Below are 26765 nucleotides of genomic sequence, written 5' to 3' on the forward strand. Positions count from 1 at the left end.
TGCTTTCCATAACTTTTTTTTCAAACCAAAGGCCAATACTCCCCTCTGCTCTCAATGCTAAGCAATTTTTTCCACCCAAAATGATAAAATTATGTATATTTTTATACCTAATCAGTTTGTGACAGCTGTGATTCTCAAACACTTTTTAAAAATAGAAGTAAGATCAAAGTTGCAAACAGACCATATGTAGTGATTTTAAAAACTGAATAGGCAAAGCCTGACTCTAACTGACCAAATGACCCATCAGCTGGATTCGGCCTTTTCAGGCTACACGAGGACTTTGCTCAAGAGACCTGCATGGGGCTTCCCTGGTGGCGCAGTGGTTGAGAGTCCGTCTGCCGATGCAGGGGACACAGGTTCGTGCCCTGGTCCGGGAAGGTCCCACATGCCGCGGAGCGGCTGGGCCCGTGAGCCATGGCCGCTGAGCCTGCGCGTCCGGAGCAAAAAGAGACCTGCACGTTATCAGACGGCTTCCCATGGATGTCCTTAACACCACAAGCGCAGCTTCTGATACCCAATGCTGCCAACAACATCAGGGGAACAGAGAGGAGACCCTGCCGACTGATTCAGTTTTATTCTTCAACACAATTCTCTTCTCCACTCTCTTCATCAGCTTTACCTGTTTCCTTGCAAGAATCTTGGCTGTTGGTATCAGTAAGATAATTTTCTTCCCCATTCTCTCTTTCTTCTATTTTTTCTTCATTAAAGCTAGAGGAAGAAATTTATCAATCTTTCAAAGGAAAAATGATTTGGTTTAAAGGTAAACAAACCTTTGTAATGTACGCCATCCTGCAGTTAGTCTTCCTCAAGTGTATAAGCTCCGATTTATCAAGAGAAGTCTATAAAAGTACCAATTGGGAAAGTAGATATTCTTCTGAGAAGTAATTTATTTTAAAACTTGATTGACTCAAACTTCATTTGAAAGCATGCTAATATTTTCATTATTTATGTCAGAAATTTAAATTATTTTACTTTAAAAACAAAATACTTCATCACCGTATAATATTTTGAAGTGTCAAACATGTTAAAATGTCAGTATGTTTTACAATAGTTCACATGTATTCCATTAGGTAAAAGACCTTTTAAAATATTATAGAACAGAATTTTAGCTTTCCTGCAAGTAAGAATTTTTTCAAAGGTAAACCATTCAGACATCTTATATATGTTACCTTTCTTTATCTTCAGTGAAACTTTTCATCTCTTGATTGCTGAAGTACTCAAATATATTTCCACTTTGGCCTTTCTTTGAAACAAACTCATCAGATATTCCTAGTGCTTTTAAGGTGTTAGAATAATGCTTTTGTGCTGCCATTCTTGCATTTTTCTATAGGAAAGACAAACCTTTTTAGATAAGAACAAAAGACTTTAAGTTTCCATTACAAATGTATGGGCTAAAAGCTCCAGTGAAAATTAAATTCAATAATCACAGTTAGTTGAAAAATATGCATACCCTCTGACCAGCAATTACACTCCTAGGTATATGCCCAGAGAAACTCCTACATATCTGCCCAAGGAGACATAACAAAATGTTCAGAATAGTACTGTTTGTAACAACCCAAAACTGGAAACAACCTAAATATCTATCAGCAGTAGGATGGATAAATAAATTGTGACATATTCATATAACAGACTAAAATAAAGCAATGAAAATGAACTCTAGCTATATGCCACAACATGGACGGATCTCACAAGCAGCATACCACAGAAGAGTACATGTAGTATGATTCATTTACATAAAGTCCAAAAACAGGCAAAACTAAACTATGCTGTTTAGGGATAGGTACATCAGTGGTAAAACTGTAAAGAAAAACAAGGAAATGCTTATCTCAAAAGTTAGAAGGGTGGCTACCTCTAGGTGAGAGGGTTTTGATCTGGGAGGGGCACACAGGGTTTCTGGGGTACTGGCAATGCTCTAACGCTTTTAACCTGGGTAGTGGCCACATGAGTTTTGATCTATAATTATTCTTTACTGTATACTGTTTCATGACTGTTCAAGGATATCTGAAAAAAATCAGTAAGAAAATAAGTTCCTGTGATAGTTGTCAGAGAGTTCTTTATGTGCCTACTGTAAATTTTACTCTTTACAAGCCATATCTCTAATCCACCGAAGATGATAAAATCATCAATGTTGTTACCTTAATTCTGTAGAGGAAGCAAGGGATACAGCAAGAAAAACATGAATTTAGAACTGGGTTCAACTCTCCAGAATGTTACTTCCTGGCTTTGGGACCCGTGGGAGTTGTGATGACACTCTCATACCTAAAGCAAGTCAGTTGTCATAGTTCCTGAGACCACAGGATTTACAGAGACATAAGATGACTGGGGTTCTCATTAGTGCCTTGGTTTTAGTCCAATTTTATCTCCTATGAGTGGACATGAACTAGTATAGGGCCAAAAATCGTCATCTGGACCTCAAACTAAAGGAAAGTCCCGAGGAATGGCCCAGCCCCAATGTACCACTGGCATCCCATCCTGGAAAGGGTGTGGAAGAGCACCCAGTCTCACCCCAAATTTAATAAATAAGTAAGATACTCCCTCCACTCTTGCTGAGGTTAAGCGGTTTGCTTAAGGTCACAGGATATAGTGAGAGGGAAAACCAAGTCTCTTAATCCTTTCCTGAGTCTTCTCCACTCCACCATGCTGCTTTCTAAGTGGTAGTGGTTATCCTGGAGTTTGAAGGTAGCCTGAAGCCTGACTTCAGCAAATCAGTGTCAGATATTTTCCTAACCCAGGGATTCCGGCATAAGGAAGGACCGTGGAGTCTAGTGTTCCATGGGAGAAACCAAAATGGCAAAGACTGATTACAATGGATAAGACTATCACCAGTGCATTTCCTGACATGCTAGAAAACTGAAAAAAGAAGCACTCAAACTGCTGCTAAAATGCACCCACTGTGAATAATAATAATTTTTAGAAAAGTAAGTAAAAATGCAACCAGAGACTATGAACACCAACAGACAAGACTTGGGGAACTGAAAGGCACAGCAAAGTGAGATGAGAACTATGCCCCAAAGACTGTAAAGCAGAATAAAGAAACCCCAAATGTAACCCAATGTGTTAAGAAAAATATATTCTAATTTTAAGCAAATGAAATATAAAAGATTTAAACGATACTAATCAATGTTAGTGCTTGTAAGCCTTCATCTGAATTTGGCTTAAAATCCAATTTAACATCTATTCAGTTAATAAATCCTGTGATTTTCAAGAAACAGGAAAACATGGTTTGTTCTGTCCTGGATCACAGGCTTACTCTGCTAGGGGATAACTCAACAGCAGCAAGACCACAATTAACACTTATAAATGGGTAATGCATAAAGTTGTGAGTGAATTTATTAAATAACAGCTGTTAATTAGCAGCAATAGTCACTGCAAGAAAAAAAGAAGTTCTAATTTATGTTAACAAAACCAAAACAATGGTGAGTCACTGTCAGTCACCCTGTATATAGAATTTATGACCTTTTAAGATTTTATATCAAGGTGAAGAGTGTGTAATTGTTCCTAATTGAAACAAACATTTCCCCCTTGAATTTCACAATGCAAAAGAATTGTAAAGACTATGAAATAAAAGTAGTTAAAATAACTGTATGGTTATTTTGTTTTTCTATCTAAGACTGCAAAAAAACCAAATTAACTTTGTTTCTTGAGGAAACCCAAATAATAAGAAATGATGAAAGTTTGTCTACAATCACTGCCCTAGTTTGAAGGGGAAAAAATACTTAATTTTTATGAGCCTAAGTTTAGTTTATAGTAATTCTTTCCTTTATTTAATAATAACTGAATACTTATTTTGTGACAAGCCCTCACGGGAGGTAGAAGGTATATGGGAAGAGAGAACAGCATATGTGTGGGCCAAGGATGGTGGAAGAAATATCAGCTATGAAACTAACCTATGTTTTCAATACTTAACATTTCTTTATGGGTTTAATTTCACACACACCACTTATTTTACCACATTTTCTCTGGTGCTTAGAAAGAGTGGGAATTCACAGCATGGTAAAACTGCTTGTTAATACTGAGACTCATCACTAGTATTGTCAGGGTAGTGCTCTCAGCCTGGACTAATCCCAGGAAGAAACAGTTCAGTTTGGGTTCAACAAATGTTTCTTAACATCCCCTTTGTGCCATACATTGTCTTAGGTGCTAAGTGTAAGGAATACAAAGATTTGACCAACACCTTTAAAAGAACTAGCTGAAAGAGAAGAGAGCATTGAACAGATAATTTCCACACAACATGCAGGAGCAAAGATAGAGATGCACAAAAGGGTAATAAAAGACCACAGAGGAGGACTTCCCTGGTGGCACAGTGGTTAAGAATCTGCCTGGCAATGCAGGGGACACGAGTTCAATCCCTGGTCCACGAAGATCCCACATGCCGCGGATCCACCAAGTGTGTGCGCCACAACTACTGAGCCCACACGCCTAGAGCCCGTGAGCCACAACTACTGAAGCCCGCGTGCCTAGAGCCCATGCTCTGCAACAAGAGAAGCCACCACAATAAGAAGCCTGTGCACCACAACAAAGAGCAGCCCCTGCTCGCCACAACTAGAGAAAGCCTGCTCACAGCAACAAAGACCCAACGCAGCCAAAAATAAATAAATAAAAAGACTAAAATACTTACTTAAAAAAAAAAAAAAAGAGGGCTTCCCTGGTCGCGCAGTGGTTGAGAGTCTGCCTGCCGATGCAGGGGACACGGGTTTGTGCCCCGGTCCGGGAAGATCCCACATGCCGCGGAGCGGCTAGGCCCGTGAGCCATGGCCGCTGAGCCTGCGCATCCGGAGCCTGTGCTCCGCAACGGGAGAGGCCACAACAGTGAGAGGCCCGCGTACCGTAAAAAAAAAAAAAAGAAAAAAAAAGAAAAAAAGAACATAGAGGAAATGGCACGCAACCCAATCTGGGGAAACAATGCAAGAAGCGATTTTACACTAAGCTTTGAAAGAGTAAGAGGAAAGATAGGAAGAAGCTCTAAGGGTGCTGAGAAACAGAATAAATAAAGATTTCAAGTTTGAAACTAGTAGTCTGGTATGGTCTGAAAGTAAAGAGTGTACAGAGTGGGGACTGGGGGCGGGCAGTGGTCGATGAACTAAAGAGGTCAACAGGGATCAGATAATAGAGGATTCTGTACACCATGCTAAGACTCGTGGACTTTCTTCCAGGAGAAAGTAGGACAGCTTAATGTTAAGTGTTTGGAAGCAGACTGACTTGGGTTCCAATCCTAGTTCTATTATTTACTAACTATAAACCTTATGAGTTACTTACTTCCTTTCAACTTCAGTTTCTTCCTCTGCAATACAGGAATACCCACCTTGCAGCATTGTTTGGAGAAGTCAATGTCAAGATCCCTTGATACCATTCAATGAAACCAGTCAAACCATTATAACTCAGATAGGAAATAACAAAGGTTTCACCTAGCATTTCACATTAGAAATGGAGAAAGGTAGATGCAAAAGTTATTTAGAAAGGAACTTGTCACATCTCTCAGTGACAACTGAATGGAGAGAAAAAGAGGTTCCCAGTTATCTAAATTGTGGCCCAACAAAAACATGAACTCAAAGAGGAAGATCTAGTTTGGGGCAAGATGAATGTAAGACGCCTGTGGGAAACCTGGGTAGATACATCCAGACAAGTGGACATAAAACCTGCAGTTGGGAGCTGGAGATAACTACTTTGAGGCGAAAGTCAATCACTTTATGCTGAGTAACACAGAACAGCTTAAGATAATTTTTTTCCCCTAAAGTTGAAACTGAGATATGAAAAAAAAAATCCCTTAAAATGAAAAGCAGGGCTTCCCTGGTGGCGCAGTGGTTGAGAGTCCGCCTGCCGATGCAGGGGACACAGGCTCGTGCCCCGGTCTGGGAAGATCCCACATGCCGCGGAGCGGCTGGGCCCGTGAGCCATGGCCGCTGAGCCTGCACGTCTGGAGCCTGTGCTCCACAACGGGAGAGGCCACAACAGTGAGAGGCCCGCGTACTGCAAAAAAAAAAAAAGAAAAAAAAAATGAAAAGCATTACATAAAATTATATCCAAATCAGTCAGTAAAGGGTTCCCATAACTTTGAGAGGCTGTAATATGTAGATTTACCCATAACACATGTCCTCTGTCTTCAGTGAGTCACTGACACGGGCAGCCCTATAAGGACACTCATCTGTCCCAGACACTTGCTGGCAGGAAGCTCCAAATGTAACAGCTTGAAATTCACAACACAGCACCTGTAACCTTCAGTGATTTTGTCCACTGTTAAACCATGTTGCCCATAGTAGCCCCTCCCTTATGGACACAAAGGGGAAGATCATCTGAAATTGACAAATCTCTCTTAAGGGAAAGACTGTAAAACTGAGTATAAATCTAGTAAAATCAGAATTCATTGTCCATAGGATCAAAGTATTTTTTCTGATAAAAAGGAAGTGCTTCTCACAGACAGAAAACAAACTTATGGTTACCAAATTGGGAGAGGAGGGATAAATTAGGAGGTGGGATTAACAGATACACACTACTTTATATAAAACAGATAAACCACAAGGTCCTACTGTATAGCACAGGGAACTATATTCAATATCTTGTCATAACCTATAATGAAAAAGAATCTGAAAAAGAATATACATATACACACATATATACCTAAATAACTGAATCACTTTGCTATATACCAGAAACTAATACCACATTGTAAGTCAACTATACTTCAATTTTTAAAAAAAGGAAGTCCTTTTGGTAATTGTAGATAAGACTAAAAATTATAGACTCACTTAAAAAAACTGATCAACAAAATGAAAAGGCAACCTACTGAATGGAAGAAAATATTTGTAAATCATCTACCTGATAAGGGGTTACTATCCAAAATATATAAAGAACTCATACAAGTCATTGGCAAAAAACAAATAATCAAATTTAAAAATGGGCAAGAGGTCTGAATAGACATTTTTCCAAAGAGGATATTCAAATGACCAACAGGCACATGAAAAGGTGCTCAACATCACTAATCATTAGGGAAATGAAATCAAAACCACAATGAGATATCACCTCATACCTGTTACAGTGGCTAGTCTCAAAAAGACAAGACATAACAAATGCTGGTCAGGATGTAGAGAAAAGGGAACACTTGTGTGCTGTTCGTGGGAAAGTAAATTGGTGCAGCCATTATGGAAAACAGTATAGAGGTTCCTCAAAAACTTAAAAATAGAACTACTACACAATCCAGCAATTCCACTCCCAGGTAGTTATCTAAAGAAAATGAAATCACTATGTAGATTCACTGCAGCATTATAGACAATAGTTAAGATGTGGCAACAACCCAAATGGCCACCAAAAGGTGAATGGATAAAGAAAATGTGGTATATATATATATATTATATATATATATGTATAATATATATATATATACACAATGGAATATTATTCGGCCATAAAAAAAAGGAAATCCTGCCATTTGTGACAATACAGATGGACCTTGAGGGCATTATGCTAAGGGAAGTAAGTCAGACAGAGAAGGACAAATACTATATGATCTGATTTATGTGTGGAATCTAAATACACACACACACAACTCATAGAAAAGGAGATCAGATTTGTGGCTACTGGAGGAATTGGATGAAGGTGTCAAAAGGTACAAACTTCCAGTTATAAGATAAATAAGTACTGGGGGTGTGACGTACAGCATGGTGACTGCAGCTAACACTGCTGTGTGGCATATTTGAAAGTTGCTAAGAGAGTAGGACCTAAAAGTTCTCATCACAAGGAAAAAAAATATTTTTGGTAACAATACAAGGTGATAGATGTTAACTAAACATACTGTAGTAATCATTTCCTAATATACGTATGTCATTATGCTGTATACCTTAAACTTATACCTGCTATATGTCAATTTTATCCCAAGAAAACTGAAAAAAAAACTGTCAGAAATAAATCTGATTCAATTAGCCATTTTGTTTCCTTTTTTAATTTTTCAAAGACTTCCAAAACTCCCCTTAATATTTGGCCAAGTTGGTACTGAAAAAAGACTAGCCATTAAAAACAGGTTGTGAAACTATTATTTTGAAAATGATTGGATTAGCAGCATGTTCTTTATCAAGCTTACAAGCCTCATCAAGATTCAATGCCCAGATTTAAGCAAAACTACTTACTTGACTGATGTGATGAAGCTGTCACAGAAATAATACTGTCTCAGTAAATTATATAACACATAAGAAAAATGGACTATAAAAATTAGGAGATAGAGATGTTAAAAAAAAAAGAAAAAAAGCTGACAATAGCTATCAAATTCCAACAAACACAACCTGAGCAACTCTTTCAAATAGCAGTGGCCTGTTTTTTAATTTTTCTTCTCTTTCTTCTAGTTCTTGTCGGTATTCTCTCATCCTTTCTTTTTCACTCTTTCTAAAATCAAATAAAAGGAATGGAATTTTTAAAAGAAATAAGAATTTGCACATATAACATTTAGCGTAGATGACAAATCAGAAATTAAGTCATGAGCACAGTTTATCACAATTTCTTTTCTAGACTGGTAAATTTTTATGGAATGCAGGATAAAAATTCTAGGTTCTGAGAGCACACATTTTACATCCCAGCAACAGTCTGGGTACCTTGAGGTTCCTGAAATCTTCAAAGCATAATGGATTCAGTGGCTTTAAACTGGCCTGAGGAGATAAATGAATGCCCTCTTATCTCATTTATAAGTATTTATAAACCAAAAAAGTTTGGTCCAAATTTGGTATCTTCTCTTTAAGGAATTTCTTCTGAAAACAAGACCTTGCTCTTCTTTTTTCCCCTAATGATATCTCCTATAGGTTGATGGCGCAGTTAAATGGGAGCAGGGTAGGGGAGAAATGGGGAGTATGGGAATACCACATAGAGAGGAACAGGAACCAAAATACATAAATTCACAGTAAGTATACTTACTATTTGAACTAGATCCTATAATAAATTAAATTATGCTACTTTCTCTATGTAAAATACATTAATTCTACCAAGATCATAAGACTTCATGGATTAGAAAAAATAATTATACCATAAAATGATAATTATGCCTAACTATACACAATTTAGCATTATGGAAAATCCCATTTACTTTCTAAGGATGACCAGTATATTTCTAACGAATATTTTGCTCAAGTTCATCAAATAAAGCTCCTTCTATCAATGAATTACATTGATACACATTATAGGGAATGTATACATAACATCTGTTACAAAGGAATATAATAATTATTATACATAATATACATTTAAAAAGGAGCACTCATAATTAAAAGCAAATGTAGATTTGGGGGTACTTATAAATCAGATTAAAAATTAATAAATCATATTACTTACCCAGCTTTGAGGGAGATATTTTACTACTTAAACATGAACATTTTTATGTCGCAACATAAAAATGTTCCTCTGGAACACTGATTTTCAAACTTTGTACTGCAGAATTGCAGCATGTAATACATACTACTAAACCTTAACACACGTGTTAACTGACACACCACATAACTGATGTTAACATCAATGTGTTAATTTGTGCTATCAGATTTCATGCAGACCTTAGAACAAAGCTCTCTGACATATCTGTTTATTGAAGAATATTCTAAGATTACACGGCAAGCTGTTAAAAAGAGCTTTATCTGTGTGAATCAAGATTTTTCTCAATATTGCACTGTGCAATAAAAAATAATATAAAGAAAAAGTTTAGATGCTGATGTAAGATTACAACTGTGAACCATGGCCACAATATGTTTTTCTGTTCATCAACATGGCGTCATGGTCCTGGAGTCAGTATACATGTTTGTTCTCACCACGAAGTGAGTGAGTATGAGAGAGAGAGAGAGAGAGAGAGAGAGAGAGAGAGAGAGAGTGTGTGTGTGTGTGTGCGTGCGTGTAAGTTAACTATAAGTAACTGATAGTAACTTGAATCCAGAAACTGAAATACTAATACTATTCTTAATTTGTTCATATATTGGGGGTCCACTGATTTAAAAAAAAGTTTGAAAACCAATGATCTGGAGGGTCAGGATTCTCTCATGATACCTGAGAGATTTTACTCTGGATTTAGACATTTGAGCTAAACTCTGATGTGAGTCATAAGCCTTAGCCCGGGTTGTCAAGAGTTTCTGCAATTCTTTCATTCTTTGCTTCTGCTTAGTTAGGATCCGATTTCTCTCTTCTTCCAACATTTTCTTTTCCTCAAGTGATCTCCTGAGGGCAACAAACTAAGGCTTAATTCACTTTAAGCCAATGAGAATGTTGTTTAGCAAAGACTTAAGACAGGATAATTCAACGGTTGAAAAAAAGGGGCAACCTTCTGAGAAGGATCTGAGTTGTAATTAGAAAATCAATAGGGTGACTGTAAACTTTTCTATCCCCAAAGATTCATAAAATGGAAAACACATTCATTTCTTAGAAGAACACCCTCCGGCAAAATGTTCTATATTATATAGTAAAATATGTTACCAGATAGAATAACGTCATATTTTCAAATTCCCCAATACAAAATCAATGGAGCAACCATGAGTCAATCAGTGCTGTATCAGTTATTTACCTTGTGGCTTGTTCTCTTCCCCTGGAGGACACCGTGGGCATGGGAGGGTTGCAGCTACAAGGCACAGGTTTTGTATTTCTACTTCTTACTGGTGACCTGCGCCTTGGAGACAGATAAGGCCAACGTGTTTCTTTTAAATTTTCTTCATCTGCTTCAATATCTGCCAAGATTTTCTCTCTTTCAGTGGATGCATGTGAGGCTGCATGAAGGTCAGATGGTTCACAGACTGTCAGGGGTTTTGGACACTTCTGTTCTGAGTGATGTTTCTGATATCTCTCAGGAAGGTCTTCAGAATCAGCAGTCTGGCACCTAACCTTGTGTTTACACTTGGACCTTTCAGCCTGTTCAGGACACTTGGGCTTCCCTGTAGTAGCATAACTTCTGCGAGCTGGACTACAAGGAAGAGGGGATGAATTCTGTAAAAAGTCTTGGGTTCTCTGCTGCATCCTAATGTTTCTATAGAGCTCTTCTTCTGTTAACTTGTCATTGATAGTTGAACCATAAGTAGATCGAGGTATTGGTCTGGCTTTAAATTGGTTTGTTTTCTTTTTAGACTTAAAACAGTCTTTCAGCTGCTTTTCCTGAATTTGCTTCTGTTCCTCCCTTGCAATAAACTTAAACGGCTTTTGCGAGGCCAAAAGAGCTTCTTTGTTTTTCTCCTTCATAGACCTCCTCCGTTCTTCATTTTGCTTGACTATATCATGATAAAGGGGGAGAAAGACGAACGCAGGAACTGGGTTGGCTCGGAATTTTTTCTTACACTCTGATTCTTCTTCTTGTTTCTTGAGCAGTTTGCGTGCCATTTCAATATCTGATTTAGATTTCACGTTCTCTTCTTTTTTCTTCTGCTCTCTAATCATCATTTGAAAAGGCTCAGGTACTGTAATCTTTGGCACCCATTCTTTTGGCTTCTTTTTTTTTTTTTCGAGTGCTGGCAAGTCAGCATCTTCAAACTGGATATAATCTTCAACAGAGAAGTTTGTCCACATGTTGTTGATGAGCTCCTTAGCATAGGTCATCATTCTGCTTTTCTCAGAATACTCTTTTTCTACGTTGGGCAACTCATCTTCAGAGGAAGACACAATCAAGGAGGAAGACTGACCTAAATCAGGCTCTGAAACTGATGTCATTAATGAAACAGGATGATGGGAGCTCTTTTCTGATACAGACCTAAGTAAATGAGAAGAATAATTAGGTTACTCTTTCAGCTGCATGTGACCAAATATAAAAATTAAGACCTACATAATTTCTAAGATCAAGGCAAAATCAGTTAGAAAATAGGGGCTGGATAAGGCTTGTGAAAATCATAAATTTGTTTTAGAACAGAGCCTGGTAGATGCTGATAAATGATCTAGTTTTACTCCCTCATTTTACAGGGCAGGAACCTAAGACAGCAGAGGCTCCTTGGGTCTAATCTTGAATTCTCCACACGTTTTCCAGAGTCACCATCTTAAAACATACATCTGATCACATCACTCTCCTTCCTGAAACTTTCCCGTGATTTGTCATTGTTACAAAGTCTAGATTATAGGGACTTCCCTGGTGGCGCAGTGGTTAAGAATCCGCCTGCCAATGCAGGGGACATGGGTTCGAGCCCTGGTCCGGGAAGATCCCATATGCCACGGAGCAACTAAGCCCGTGCGCGACAACTACTGAAGCCCGTGTGCCACAACTACTGAAGCCCATGTGCTGCAACTACTGAGCCTGCGCTCTAGAGCCCACGAGTCACAACTACTGAGCCCACGTGCCACAGCTACTGAAGTCCACACGCCCTAGAGCCCGTGCTCCACAACAAGAGAAGCCACTGCAATGAGAAGCCCGTGCACCACAACGAAGACTAGCCCCCGCTCGCTGCAACTAGAGAAAGCCTGTGCACAGCAACGAAGACCCAATGCAGCCCCCCCAATTTTTTTTAATTGAAAAAAGAAAAGCCTAGATCTTAAAGCCCTTCAAGACTAGCCCCTGCCTTCCTTTCCAGTTTCACCTCTTGCCTCTCCCTATCCCGTCACCATTCTTAAGTGAGATCCAATCACAGGGGGCTTCCCTGGTGGCACAGTGGTTAAGAATCCACCTGCCAATGCAGGAGACATGGGTTTGAGCCCTGGTCTGGGAAGATCCCACATGCCACGGAGCAACTAAGCCTGTGCGCCACAACTACTGAGCCTGCGCCCTAGAGCCCGCAAGCCACAACTACTGAAGCCTGCACACCTAGAGACTGTGCTCCGAAACAAGAGAAGCCACCGCAATGAGAAGCCTGCGCACCACAACGAAGAGTAGCCCCCACTCACTGCAACTAGAGAAAGCCCGTGCGCAGCAACGAAGACCCAACACAGCCAAAAAAAAAAAAAAAAAAAAAATCCAATCACAGGGGACTTCCCTGGTGGTTCAGTGGTTAAGAATCTGCCTTCCAATACAGGGGGACACGAGTTTGATCCCTGGTGGGGGAACTAAGACCCCACATGCCTCGGGGCAACTAAGCCTACGCACTGCAACTAGGGAACCCGTGCACCGCAACTACTGAGCTCTCGAGCTCTGGAGCCCTCGTGCCATACCTAGAGAAGCCCGCACACCTGCCATGAAGAAGAACCTGTGCGCCAAAATGGAGACCCAGCACAAGGAAAAAAAAAAAAAAAGATCCAATCATGGGAAGTTCCACACAACACACGGTGATTTCTCACGGCACCATGCCTTGGCACACATGCTTCCTGCTGCCTAGAAGGCCACTCCTTGCTTCCTACATCTGCTTCAGCTATTTCTCCTTCAAGACTGAACTCAGATACGACAATCAATGTGCCTGTATCCCTCCACTGACACCTTGACATGATCAACTGCTCTTCCTCTGTCTCCATGACACTCTGTTACACCATGTCGTGTGTTTGGATCTCAGCTAGTCTTTGACCTCCTTGAGGGCATCTTGATTTTGACTCCTCGGTGCCCAGACAAGGTCTGGCACACAGGAGATGCACAATCAGAGCTGACCAACTCAAGTTTCAAAAGAAGCAGGTTTATGGCAAAAATGACTATTTTGAAAACTTAAATCAGATCTATGTCTTAGCTCTGAACCTTCTGTACTATATCTTTACTGAGCTCATATTAATCCACATATTATTTTAAAAAGGGGTTTTAAAGTTAAATTTTAATATTCATCATTTGAAAATGGCCCAGACTAAATATTCTGATACATGTCTAAGAATGGTGGGTCAGAGAGAAAAGAACAAAGGGCCATCAAATGACCCACAAGGCAAGAAGCCAGCTAATAGGTTGATCAGCCATCAAACAATCTAAATAAAATCTCACCTCTGTATATCATTAAAAGCACAAAGGGATATTTGAGAGAAAATATTCTGAAATAATTTTGTTCTGCACCTTTAAGTATACATTTTACTTTACAGTCCACAAATAACATTATGTACAAACTTACCTGGAAGAGACACTAGCAGCTTCTTCCATGGTGATCGCTGGCTGAACTTCCTTTAAATTTAATTTATTCTGGTACATTTTCTCTAACTTTGCCATAGTTTCCATGTGGGCTGCCTTCAGCTCTTCTAGTTTCCTGAAGTACTCTTCATTAGAGTGGTAAATATCAGAAAGGTCCACAAAATCCTCACAGCTTATACGTTTTTGTTCATTTACCCCAGAAATGTTGGCGTTAAAATCAGCCTGGTAGGAGGAAAAAACCTGTTATATGATGGCTGGAATTGAAAGACAAATTAAGTTGACATGGTTCCCAATGCTGCTTTTTAAAAAGTCCACTTAAATAGATTATATGTTACGTGTGGACTATGTACATATAACAGATTATAAGTTACTTGTGGGCTATGCACATTTTCTCCTAATGACATTTTATTAAGAACAAGAGCGAGAGACCAAGTTGCCATAAAATAAATGTTATTAAGTCCATTTTATAAAGGATGGTTAGATTCCCAGGTCATGTACTAACCCATACACTACAGTAGGATCAAGCCAAACCACCCTTTATAAAGAGCCTCCTTCTGGAGGAGTTTCAAGATGGCGGAAGAGTAAGACGCGGAGATCACCTTCCTCTCCACAAATAAATCAGAAATACATCTACATGTGGAACAGCTCCTACAGAACACCTACTGAACGCTGGCAGAAGACCTCAGACCTCCCAAAAGGCAAGAAACTCCCCACGTACCTGGGTAGGGCAAAAGAAAAAAGAAAAAAACAGAGACAAAAGAATAGGGATGGGACCTGCACCTCGGGGAGGGAGCTGTGAAGTAGGAAAGGTTTCCACACACTAGGAAGCTCCTTCGCGGGAGGAGACTGCGGGTGGCGGAGGGGGAAAGCTTCAGAGACACGGAGGAGAGCACAGCAACAGGGGTGCGGAGGGCAAAGCGGAGAGATTCCCGCACAGAGGACCGGTGCTGACCAGCACTCCCCAGCCCGAGAGGCTTGTCTGCTCACCTGCCGGGAAGGGCGGGGGCTGGGAACTGAGGCTCGGGCGTCGGAGGTCGGATCCCAGGGAGAGGACTGGGGTTGGCTGTGTAAACACAGCCTGAAGGGGGCTAGTGTGCCACAGCTAGCCCGGAGGGAGTCCGGGAAAAAGCCTGGAGCTGGCGAAGAGGCAAGAGACTTTTTCTTGCCTCGTTGTTTCCTGGTTCGCGAGGAGAGGGGATTAAGAGCGCTGCTTAAAGGAGCTCCAGAGACGGCCGCAAGCCACGCTCTGAGCGTGGACCCCAGAGACGGGCATGAGACGCTAAGGCTGGTGCTGCAGCCACCAAGAAGCCTGTGTGCGAGCACAGGTCACTATCCACGCCTCCCCTCCCGGGAACCTGTGCAGCCCGCCACTGCCAGGGTCCCATGATCCAGGGACAACTTCCCCGGGAGAACGCACGGCGCGCCTCAGGCTGGTGCAACGTCATGCCGGCCTCTGCCGCCGCAGGCTCGCCCCGCATCCGTACCCCTCCCTCCCCCCCGCCTGAGTGAGCCAGCCCCCGAAGCAGCTGCTCCTTTAACCCCGTCCTGTCTGAGCAAAGAACAGACGCCCTCAGGCGACCTTCACGCAGAGGCGGGTCCAAATCCAAAGCTGAACCCCGGGAGCTGTGCAAACAAAGAAGAGAAAGGGAAATTTCTCCCAGCAGCCTCAGGAGCAGCGGATTAAATCTCCACAATCAACTTGATGTACCCTGCATCTGTGGAATACCTGAATAGACAACGAATCATCCCAAATTGAGGAGGTGGACTTTGGGAGCAAAGATATATACATTTTTTAACCTTTTTCTCTTTTTGTGAGCGTGTATGTGTATGCTTCTGTGTGTGATTTTGTCTTTATAGCTTTACTTTTACCATTTGTCCTAGGGTTCTGTCCGTTTTTTGTGGGTTTTTTTAAATTACTTAAAAAATTTTTTTCTTAATAATTATTTTTTATTTTAATAACTTTATTTTATTTTATTTTACTTTATTTTATTTTATCTTCTTTCTTTCTTTCTATTTTTTCTTCCATTTATTCTGAGCCATGTGGATGAAAGGCTCTTGGTGCTCCAGCCAGGCATCAGGGCTGTGCCTCTGAGGTGGGAGAGCCAAGTTCAGGACACTGGTTCACAACAGACCTCCCAGTTCCACATAATATCAAATGGTGAAAATCTCCCAGATATCTCCATCTCAACCCCAGCACCCAACTTCACTCAACGACCAGCAAGCTACAGTGCTGGACACGCTATGCCAAACAACTAGCAAGACAGGAACACAACACCATCCATTAGCAGAGAGGCTGCCTAAAATCATAATAAGGCCACAGACACCCCAAAACACACCACCAGACGTGGACCTGCCCACCAGAAAGACAAGATCCAGCCTCATCCACCAGAACACAGGCACTAGTCCCCTGCACCAGGAAACCTACACAACCCACTAAAACAACCTTAGCCACTGGGGACAGATACCAAAAACAACAGGAACTACGAATCTGCAGCCTGCAAAAAGGAGACACCAAACACAGTAAGTTAAGTAAAATGAGAAGACAGAAAAATACACAGCAGATGAAGGAGCAAGGCAAAAACCCACCAGACCTAACAAATGAAGAGGAAATAGGCAGTCTACCTGAAAAAGAATTCAGAATAATGATAGTAAAGATGATCCAAAATCTTGGAAATAGAATAATTACAAGAAATGTTTAACAAGGACCCAGAAGAACTAAAGGGCAAACAAACAGTGATGAACAACACAATAAATGAAATTAAAAATTCTCTAGAAGGGATCAATAGCAGAATAACTGAGGCAGAAAAACGGAGAAGTGACCTGGAAGATAAAATAGTGGAAATAACTACTGCAGAGCAGAATAAAGAAAAAAGAATGAAAATAATTGAGGACAGTCTCAGAGACCTCTGGGACAACATTAAACGCGACAATTTTCGAATTATAGGGGTCCCAGAAGAAAAAGAGAAAAAGAAAGGGACTGAGAAAATATTTGAAGAGATTATAGTTGAAAATTTCCCTAATATGGGAAAGGAAATAGTTAATCAAGTCCAGGAAGCACAGAGACTCCCATACAGGATAAACACGCCAAGACACATATTAATCAAACTGTCAAAAATTAAATACAAAGAAAAAATATTAAAAGCAGCAAGAGAAAAATAACAAATAACACACAAGGGAATCCCCATAAGGTTAACAGCTGATCTTTCAGCAGAAACTCTGCGAGGCACAAGGGAGTGGCAGGACGTATTTAAAGTGATGAAGGAGAAAAACCTACAACCAAGATTACCCAGCAAGGATCTCATTCAGATTTGATGGAGAAATTAAAAACTTTACAGACAAGCAAAAGCTAAGAGAATTCAGCACCACCAAACCAGCTTTACAACAAATGCTAAAGGAACTTCTCTAGGCAGAAAACACAAGAGAAGGAAAACACCTACAATAACAAACCCAAAACAATTAAGAAAATGGTAATAGGAGCATACATATAGATAATTACCTTAAATGTAAATGGATTAAATTTTCCAACCAAAAGACACAGAGTGGCTGAATGGATACAAAAACAAGACCCATATATACGCTGTCTACAAGAGACCCACTTCAGACCTAGGGACACATACAGACTGAAAGTGAGGGGATGGAAAAAGATATGCCATACAAATGGAAATCAAAAGAAACCTGGAGTGGGAATTCTCATATCAGACAAAATAGACTTTAAAACAAAGACTATTACAAGAGACAAAGAAGGACACTACATAATGATCAAGGGATCGATCCAAGAAGAAGATGTAACAATTGTAAATATTTATGCACCCAACATAGGAGCACCTCAATACATAAGGCAACTACTAACGGCCATAAAAGGGGAAATCGACAGTAACACAATCATAGTAGGGGACTTTAACATCCCACTTTCACCAATGGACAGAAGAGCCTGTGCACTGCAATGAAAGATCCCGCGTGCTGCAACAAAGACCTGACACAGCCAAAAATAAATAAATATTTTTTTAAAAAAGCCCCAACCAAGAGTACCAAGAGTCCAGGGGGCCAAGCCACAGGCAACAGGAGCCTTAAAGGATGTGAGCAGAGGACAGACATGGTCAGTAACACTCAGAAGGACTCTCTGGTAGCAAGTGAGGTGGAGTGAAGGGAAGCAAGGTTGGCAGCAGTTGATGGGCTACTGCAAGGGTCCGAGTTAGAGGTATTAAGGGCAGAATTAGGGAACAGCACCAGGAACACAAGAAAGGAGGCTGCCTTGGGAGATTTAAGAAGCTGAATCATCAACTTGATAATAGCCTGGACTATGGGCAAGAAACTGAAAAGGTTTCTTTTTGGAGTGCTGTATGTCTAGGTAGATGACGGGGCTTCCATTCATTAATATAGGGAATACAGGGAGGAAGAGTATTTTAGGGAAAGGAAACTAATCTCTGTTTTATACACACTAAGTGTGAGAGGATAGTAGGGCAGCCAAATGTACAGGAAATGGGGGAAAATAGGTCTGGAGACCTGGTAAGAAGGCTGGGCTGGAGATAGAGATATGGGAGCCAGCAATGCACACAGAAGTGCAGGGGCAGCCTTGGGTGTGGATAAGGCTGCCTGTGGGCAATGAGGCAAGAACCTGAGGATGGAAATGTTGGCAAACACCAGCATCTAAATAAGCAGTGACAGGAGGACTAACATGAAATGGACAGTGGTCATGAGAGATACAAAGATCTAGTTGAAACTGAGCAGAACCCTGTAGGGTCCTCCTGGGCACAGAAGTCTTTCTGTGTCCCCATTTCAAAGGGCAGCTTCAAACAGTTACTAATTTGAGGAGTGAGGGAATGCAGAAACAAAGGAAAAGCAATCAAGAAACAGTAGTGAAGGAAAGGGGAGAGTCCTGGTTCCTCCTCAAGGGATATATGTAACAATCTGATAAGAATCTCTGAGTTCTTCTACAGGAACTAAGACCCCCACCCAGGTGGAGGATGGTAACTTTAGGCTGAGCCCAAGCACATGGACCCCAGACTGGCTGGAACCAGAAGGCTGATGACTGAGATTCCTGGAACACCACCCTGTTACCTCCCCATCAACCAATCAGAGAAAGGTTACACACCCTGCAGCCCTCCCCACTAATTCTGCCTATAAAAACTCTTCCCCGTTAGGGGAGTTTGGGCTTTTTGAGCACAAGCCGCCTATTCTCCTTGCTTGGGGTTGCAATAAACCTTTCTCTGCTCCAAACTCCACTATTTTGGTTTGTATGGCTTCACTGTGCATTAGGCACACAAACTTGAGTTCAGCAACAAAGTGATAAGGGTATTTAAAAGAAGGGAGCTTTGGTTTGGTTTGAGTTTGGAAGATAAGGGAAGGCTTCCTATAGGAGGTGATGTTTGGGCTGAGTCAACGAATGGAAGAATCTGGGGGATCATAGAAAGTATTATATATGGGGAAAGAGGGAACAGGTACTCCAAAGGAAATGACGTTAGCAAAAGTGATGGGGATGGGGGCGGTGGTGTGTGGTGGAAAGCAACGTGCACACAGCTGCAGGCTAAAAGGAAAGTAAAAATGCATAAAGCAATTTTGGGAAGCAAGCCTGGAAAGGGAAGTTAGGGCAAGCAGGCGGTGGTTTCCGTTTCTTGTCTACCACTGGCTCCTGACCACTCACGGGTCACCTGGTTTCAGCCCCTTTACAACCCTTCAAAGCTGAAAGGGTTTGATGAAAGTTAAGTAACTTTTCAGTTTGGAGCGTTCTCGTGGCGTGGGGAAAAGATTACAGACGTGGTATCAGCATTCTCATTCATGCCTAGGTTCTGCACTTCTTAGCCATGTGACGTGGGCCCTAGCCTTTTGAACTTTAGCTTTACGATACATAAAGTATCTGTGCCAGGTGTTAAAGCGGTGTCTCGGCTCCAAAGCCGTGCTATGTGATGCTGGGCTTGGGACTCTGCAAACCACATTTCCGCTTTGCCAGCTGCTTCCCGCTAGACTCTGCTAACAGTGGGGCTACAGGGAGACTGCAAGGCTGGAGGAAGAAGCAGGGACTTATTCCTTCCTGTTAGTTCTCCATCTGCTAATCCACTTGTACCGCCCCAGCAGGGTTCCTCGTCCGGGTGGGCGGCAGGAGCTCCTACTAGCAAAAGTGGCCGATTCCAGTTTGCAGTTTTTCCGAAGCTCACAGAATCAGCATATCACCTCGGCTTACTGTTCCCTCTCCCTGCCTCCATATATCTGAACAGCCCAACTGCTCACTCCTTCAGACCTTCACTCAAAATGTCATCTTCTCAGCAAGGCCTTCATTGACTACCCTGTTTGAAATTACAGGGCTTCCCTGGTGGCGCAGTGGTTGAGAGTCCGCCTGCCGATGCAGGGGACGCGGGTTCGTGCCCCTGTCCGGGAGGATCCCACGTGCCGCGGAGCGGCTGGGCCCGTGGGCCATGGCCGCTGAGCCTGCGCGTCCGGAGCCTGTGCTCCGCAACGGGAGAGGCCGCAACGGTGAGAGGCCCGCATACCGCAAAAACAAGAAAGGAAAAAAAAAAAAAAAGAAATTACAGCCTCTCCCCTGACTCACTGTCAGCCTCCCTTTGCTGCTTTCTCTCATAAGTACTCACCACCAACTGATATCTCTGCTGATTTGTGTACTGGATGCCTGCCTCCACCAAAAAGTGAGCATCACAAAAGCAAAGCGTTTGTGTACTTCGTTCAGTTGTTCCCCAGCGCCTAGAAAAGTGCCTGGCCAATGGCAGATGCTCAATAAGTATTTGTTGGATGAGCGAATGTCCAGCTAAAACAATATTAAGTTTCTCCCAAGGGAAGAGGACAGGTATTCCCTCATAAAGACTGAATCAAAGAAATATTGGCTGCTCAAGAGTGATATCCTACTGAGTATTAAGGAAAGGGCTTATTTTCCAAAAACTACCATTGAAACAGAGTGGATATTCCAAAGACTCGCTTTTAGGCAAAAGCATCCACGTGCTCTCCATTCATTCTTTTAGAACACTCCTTAAAAGGAGTCCTTATAACAATCATTTTCACAGAAAGGATGAAGTTTACTTGAACCTGGAAAAACTGTTTGAAAAAGATATAGAAGGATGAGTAGCTTCTGAAGAGATGCGGTAAACGATAATTATACTTATGCACTGACTTTTGCACAGTATCCATTCCATTTCAGCTTAATACTGGTAACACTAGCCTGAACTTTTCGGGTAAACTGATCTCACAGTGTTTTACCCAAAACAGATAAATGGTTAATAAGCAACTTTCAACTCTAATTTCATCTTAAATTGTCTCCACACAGAAGGAAACATTTAGTAGTTCAAATAATCTAGACCAAGGACATTATTTTCCAAGAGCCTAAAATAGCACCCTTTCCCTTTAATTGTTGAGCTTTCTGTGGAATGTTTTTGTTCATGCAGATTAGAGGATAATCTTCCCTAGATTGGCTTGACCCATTTAGATGATGTCTCCTTCCAACACATGTTGCTTCATTAGTAATCAGCACTCATAATTATTTGTGTTATAGTCGATCTACTATCATCTACAATTATGGAATTTTTATTTAAAAAATTTTTTGCATTAAAGGGATTTGTAAGGAATGAGGCAGATCTAAATGTACATAAGAGAAAAAAAGCAAGTGGCAGAACAATATGTATCTATAAAATGCTACCATATATTAAAATATTATGTACACAGGAGACAGGAAAAAGCCCAGAATATATATCAGTTTCAAAACAGTGGCTACTGATGAGGAGGGAGGGGGGAACCAGATTTTCTTTTAGAGGGGAGAAGTGTTAAAAGGGCCTAACCCTTATTTATAACATTTTTTTAACATATTTATAAAAATATGGATCACTTCACTAATTTAAGTGTCATCCTTGCACAGGAGCCGTGCTAATCTTCTCTCTATTGTTCCAATTTTAGTATATGTGCTGCCGAAGCAAGCACGGTATAACATTTGAAATTTTAAAAGGAGAATGTGTTCATGTATTACTTCTATAATTAAAATGTAACTTAAAAAGAAAAAGAATGTTTTGTGAATATTAATACTAAATTAAAAAATGAACAATTTCTCATGGCTACTTGGTCTGCCTGGCACCTCCCGTGCTCCTTGGGGAAGTGGCTCTCACACTGCCCCAGAGATCCTGCCTACCTGTCCCTTGCTCTTCTACCTGCTCCCACCCCGACTCCCAACTACCCATGATAATTCCTTTATTTCTTCAGTAAAAAAAAACCCGTCAGAGGGAAGTTCCCTCATCTTCCCATCTACAAAACTGCCTGCCTTTGTGCCCCTTTGCTCCTTCCCTCCTGCTTCGGGGATGAAATGTCCTTCTCTTAGCAGCATTTGCCCCTTTCCCTTAGCATTGAAAGCAATAAATTGGAAACTTCCACACCCCTGCAATAATTCTTCTACCACTGTAGCTAGTCTTAATCTCTTTTGCCCCCTTTTTCTCTACCTGACTGTTAAATGTCAAGGGTTTTAATAGTTCTATACTAGGCCCCTTCTCTTCTTTCTCTGAACTCTCCCCTTAAGTGACTTAATCCAGTGCTTCAAAAATGCTGAAAACTCCAGATGGAGATTCTCTGTCCCACACCCAACAGGACTACAGTTTCATAGGCCCAACTGCTTCCTACATCTTTCCACTTGGTAGTTTCACAGGTATCTCAAATTTACCATGTTCAAAACTGAAACCTTGATTCCCACTCAGCCCCTGAATCTATTCCTCCCCAAGTTACCCACAATTCAGTAAATGATGTTATCTTCTATGCAGCTGGTCAAACCAGAAACGTGGGAATGAGCATTCTTGACTTCTTCTTCCTTGGCCTTCACATCCAATCTAATCTAAGTCCTATGCAATCTGTCCACTTCTTGCCATCTCCCCCGGGCTCTAGGTCCAAGCCACCACTTCTAGCACCTGAATTACTGCAAAAGCCTCCTACCCAGTCTCCTTTCTTTGTCAAACCCTCCAATCATTCTCCACAAAGCCATCAGAGTCATCGTTTTAAAATGTAAATAGGAACATGTCACTTAAAGGTCTTCAAGGACCTCTCACTGCACCTGCAATAAACGCTAAACTCCTTACCTTGGTCTACAAGGCCCTCCTTACCTCTCCAACCTCATCCCCTCCCCTCTCCCTCTCTCTCTTCTCCAGTCCCACTGGCTTTCTTTCAGATCCTTAGTCACACAAAACTCTCTCTCTTCCTATCTTTGGGCCTCTGCAATGCCGCTCCCTCTGCCTGGAATGCTTTTCCCACCCCCACTCTTCAAATGGCTGCTCTTTCTCATCGATTAGGCATTGGCTTAAATGTTAACTCACTGAAATAGGTTCCTTCCTATTTCTTTTTTTAATTATAGTAAGCTGTTCATTTCTTTCCCAACATTTCCTGTCTTACAACCATTTGACTGTCCATTTTTTATTGTCTGACTTCCCCATCAGAATGGAAGCACTGTGACGACATGAGCTATGTCTGCTTCATTCACTACTGAATAGTCTGTGACTGGCACTTAATAAATGCTCAATATTTGTTGAAAAAAAGAAGGCCATCCCACTAGGAATGTCAGTGAAATTTTAACTGTGAATTATAGAATAGTGCTTTACCCATGTCATCATCAACCCCATAGCAAGGTCTATGAACTGATATCTCCAACTGAGGCTAGATTCAAGAAATATGACTTAGTGCCCTATATGGGCACGGAGTCCTGCAAGGGGTGTGCATGGAGCCGGTGGTGGGGTGGGGGTTGCTTTGGCAAACCAAAGGACTTAAAGGGGCCTACTGTGACAGTTGGTTCTCTAATCAATTTTGTGTGGTGATTCTGGTAAGCTGAGTTTACTCCATCTTATAGATGATGAAGTTGAGACAAACTAACCTTTAAAAAACCAAGGTGGAGGGACTTCCCTGGTGGTGCAGTGGTTAAGACTCTGTGCTCCCAATGCAGGGGACACAGGTTCGAGTCCTGGTCTGGGAAGATCCCACATGCCTCAGAGCAACTAAGCCCGTGCGCCACAGCTACTGAGCCCGTGTGCTGCAACTACTGAAGCCCGCGCACCTAGAGCCTGTGCTCTGCAACAAGAGAAGCCACCACAATGAGAAGCCCGTGCACCGCAACAAAGACCCAATGAAGCCTAAATAAATAAATAAATAAAACAAATAAATAGAAAAATAAAAAACCCAAGGTGGAGACCAAGCCAAACTGTGAAGAAGGCAAAGCTTGGCTCCTGCACTCCCTTTCTTGGCTTTTCAGTGCTTTGTCTGCCAACCCCATGTCCTCTGACCATCAGGCCTTCTACAGTGGCAGCTTATCCAGATTTGCTTTTGGGTCCTTCAAGTACAGTGGTCTCAAAACAGTGTCAAACTCCAAACTTAGCTTCCTTTTTCAGTAGGACCATGCCCCTTGGAGATTAGCTCATTAAGCTAACCTCTCCTAAGGTGATGTTTCTCATACAAATCTGCAGTTTACCAGGGCACTCTGGAAGTATACCTGTGGCTACAGAACTGACTGCTTCCTCCACCACAGCAAGCCAAAGTAGAACTTAATCTTTGCGAGAGTTGTTCAAATAACAGTCCCACTGGCAGTTGTTATTATTATTACTAATTTATACAAACTGTCCTTTAGCTATGACATACTCTCTCATTTGGTTATTATAATAGCCCAGTGAGACAAGAAAGAGAGACAGTTATTACAGTTCTTTTACAGATAAGGAAACTGAGATTGAAGGAAGTTACTTCTGAATATCAACTAGCAAATGAACAGATCCTAGCCCGGGACTCCAAATCCTTTTTCTCCATTCAAATTTTTTTCCAACATAAGTTTGCCTCCTTTGTTGGCTCCTGAAATTTGTGTTGAGGGGAAGCTTTATCATGAATGAATCTGGTCCTAGGTCACTGACCCTGGTTCATGTTCAGGGTCTCAATCTGCCTTACTCTGGATAACCTCAAGTAGTTTACCTGTTGATAAAATACTGCCCATAAAAGGTGTTGCTACAGATTTTCTCATTAACAGTTTTAGTGTAGATTAAAGAGATTAGAATTCCAAAATACCCAGTAATTTCTATTAGCCCCAGACCACAATGTTTTGAATCTGAGAAGCTTTGGACAAATGGTATTAAGAATCTTTAACCGGGGTTAAGGAGGTTTATGTCTGCAGATTACTAGTTAAAATTCAAGGTTCCCATCTTTTAAGTGAACATAGCCGATGGCAGACTTGACCCTCTACCTGGTAGACAGGTGGGTCACAACACATTGGACACCGAAAATTGATCAGTGAAAAAGCTGTCTCACCCCACCCTTAAGAGCCGTGTGGAAACATTGGAACCTCAGTAATTTGTTTTTCTGGAGGCTTAACTATATCTGTCTGATTTACCCAGCGAACTCTTGCTGGTTTTAAACATCATCTCTCATGTTCTGTATTAAAATGCATCAATAACCAAGACATCAAGATGACAACAAAACACACCTGACAGCACAGCTGATTCAGTTGCGTTTTATGGGTTATCCTCTATGGTTAGAACAGTTTTCCTCAAGTTGAAAAAAAAAGAAGAAAAAGAAAAGCAAATATCTACTCCCAACAGATGCTGGGGCATAAGGAGTAAAGTTCTGTACTTTTCACTCTCTGGAAACAGACTAACGTAAACGCTCTCCAAGAAATTTTTACAACAATCTCTTTACTTAAAGTTAAAAGACTTTTCAACGCCTTGGTTTTGAGTATTTTCCGTGGGATCACAGAGAACGTGGTGGGCCAGGCTCACCGGTAGGGAGGGATCTGGACAGGGCGCGCGTTTCCCAGCACGCGCCTCACCAGCGGGGTCGCCGACCAGCCTCCAGTTGCACCACCCCGCCCCGGGGCCTAGCCCCAGCCCACTTCCCGCCCCTGCATTACCGGAGCCCGCGCCGACCCCGCTGCCTCTTCCTCCTCCTCCAAGGCCGCCGCCGCCGCCGACAGGGACTCTACGGGGTCTTTGCGTTCGTAATGGGTGACCCGCGCTCCGGTGCTGGGATTGACCGGGGCTTGGAGACTGCTGGCCGCCAGCTTCGCTGCTCGGTGCGAGGCGGCCATCACCACGCCACCGGGGCCTGAGCGCCCGCGCTGGGCCGGGGCGTGGAAGCCGGCGCGGCCGTAGGCGCCCGACAGCTCCTTGCTTGGGGAGGTGGTTACTAGGGGTCCGGTAACTAAGGACGCTACAGGTGCCGCAACGGGCCAAACGTCACTCAAAACCGGCGCACACTGCGGGAGGCCCGAAGTGGGGGCCTCCTGGATAGCGGGAATCAGTATTGAATCTTTGCTGGTTTAGAGGGCTGGTGGGCAGAATAGGGCACCTCTTCCCCTCCTTCGCGCTTCACCGCCTAAACGCAGGCTTCTCACATTATACTAATGAAACGACACGTTTTGTGAGTGAAAAAGCGCATTTTTATTCATTGAAATAACCTGTTAGGAGGAGACGGCGGCGGCAGAGGAAAGCTGGGGATGTTATCACGTTGCGGTCTCAGGACTGGAAGGTTCGCATGCCGCTACCCAACATGGCTCCCCCGGAAGCCAGAGAATGGGAGTCCAGTACATTCTGTTCTGATTGACTTGAGAGCTAGCAGAAATCGACCAATCCGGAGGAGGCTGCTAGCTATCCCTATCGTCTGACCAATAAAAGCCCAGAGTTGGGTGGAGCCTGGTCCACCCACCAGTGAGTGACAGTGCAAGTGTATGAACCGCGTGTTTGCTCCTTGGGTTCCTCAGCCTTATAGTGGCGCGGGTCGGAGGGCGAGAGAGCCCAGCAGTAGCCACAGACAAGTGTCATCTCCATCTCACCCCCATCAACATCTCCCACCGGGGATGTGGGTGCTTCAAATG

General features: G+C 42.1%; 1 protein-coding gene across 2 annotated transcripts; it reads right to left on the reverse strand.

The window, feature by feature from the left end:
- Positions 1 to 26501, reverse strand: FAM161A (FAM161 centrosomal protein A). 2 transcript variants are annotated; one of them, XM_082643154.1, is made up of 7 exons: positions 25803 to 26501; positions 13938 to 14176; positions 10517 to 11686; positions 10006 to 10173; positions 8271 to 8370; positions 1170 to 1324; positions 1 to 708 (listed from the first exon to the last, which is right to left on the reverse strand). In XM_082643154.1, the coding sequence occupies exons 1-7, from the start codon at positions 25977 to 25979 to the stop codon at positions 573 to 575; spliced, it is 2145 nt and encodes a 714-aa protein (XP_082499280.1). In that variant the 5' UTR covers positions 25980 to 26501; the 3' UTR covers positions 1 to 572. The 2 variants fall into 2 exon arrangements, with proteins under 2 accessions (XP_082499280.1, XP_082499281.1); XM_082643155.1 differs by lacking the exon at positions 10006 to 10173.
- Between the last annotated feature and the right edge of the window lie 264 nt (positions 26502 to 26765).

Source organism: Mesoplodon mirus (assembly GCF_964341445.2).
Source record: "Mesoplodon mirus genome assembly, chromosome: 14".
Lineage (NCBI taxonomy): Eukaryota > Metazoa > Chordata > Mammalia > Artiodactyla > Ziphiidae > Mesoplodon > Mesoplodon mirus.

Bases quoted from the DNA above. Each gene is read 5' to 3' on its own strand.
- FAM161A (XM_082643154.1), bottom strand. From the start codon at position 25,979: ATGGCCGCCTCGCACCGAGCAGCGAAGCTGGCGGCCAGCAGTCTCCAA. The intron at 14,177-25,802 runs GTAATGCAGGGG...TCCTCCTACCAG, and splicing joins CGGGGTCGGCGCGGGCTCCG to GCTGATTTTAACGCCAACAT. The intron at 8,371-10,005 runs GTATCATGAGAG...ATTTGATTTTAG, and splicing joins TCCAGAGTAAAATCTCTCAG to AAAGAGTGAAAAAGAAAGGA.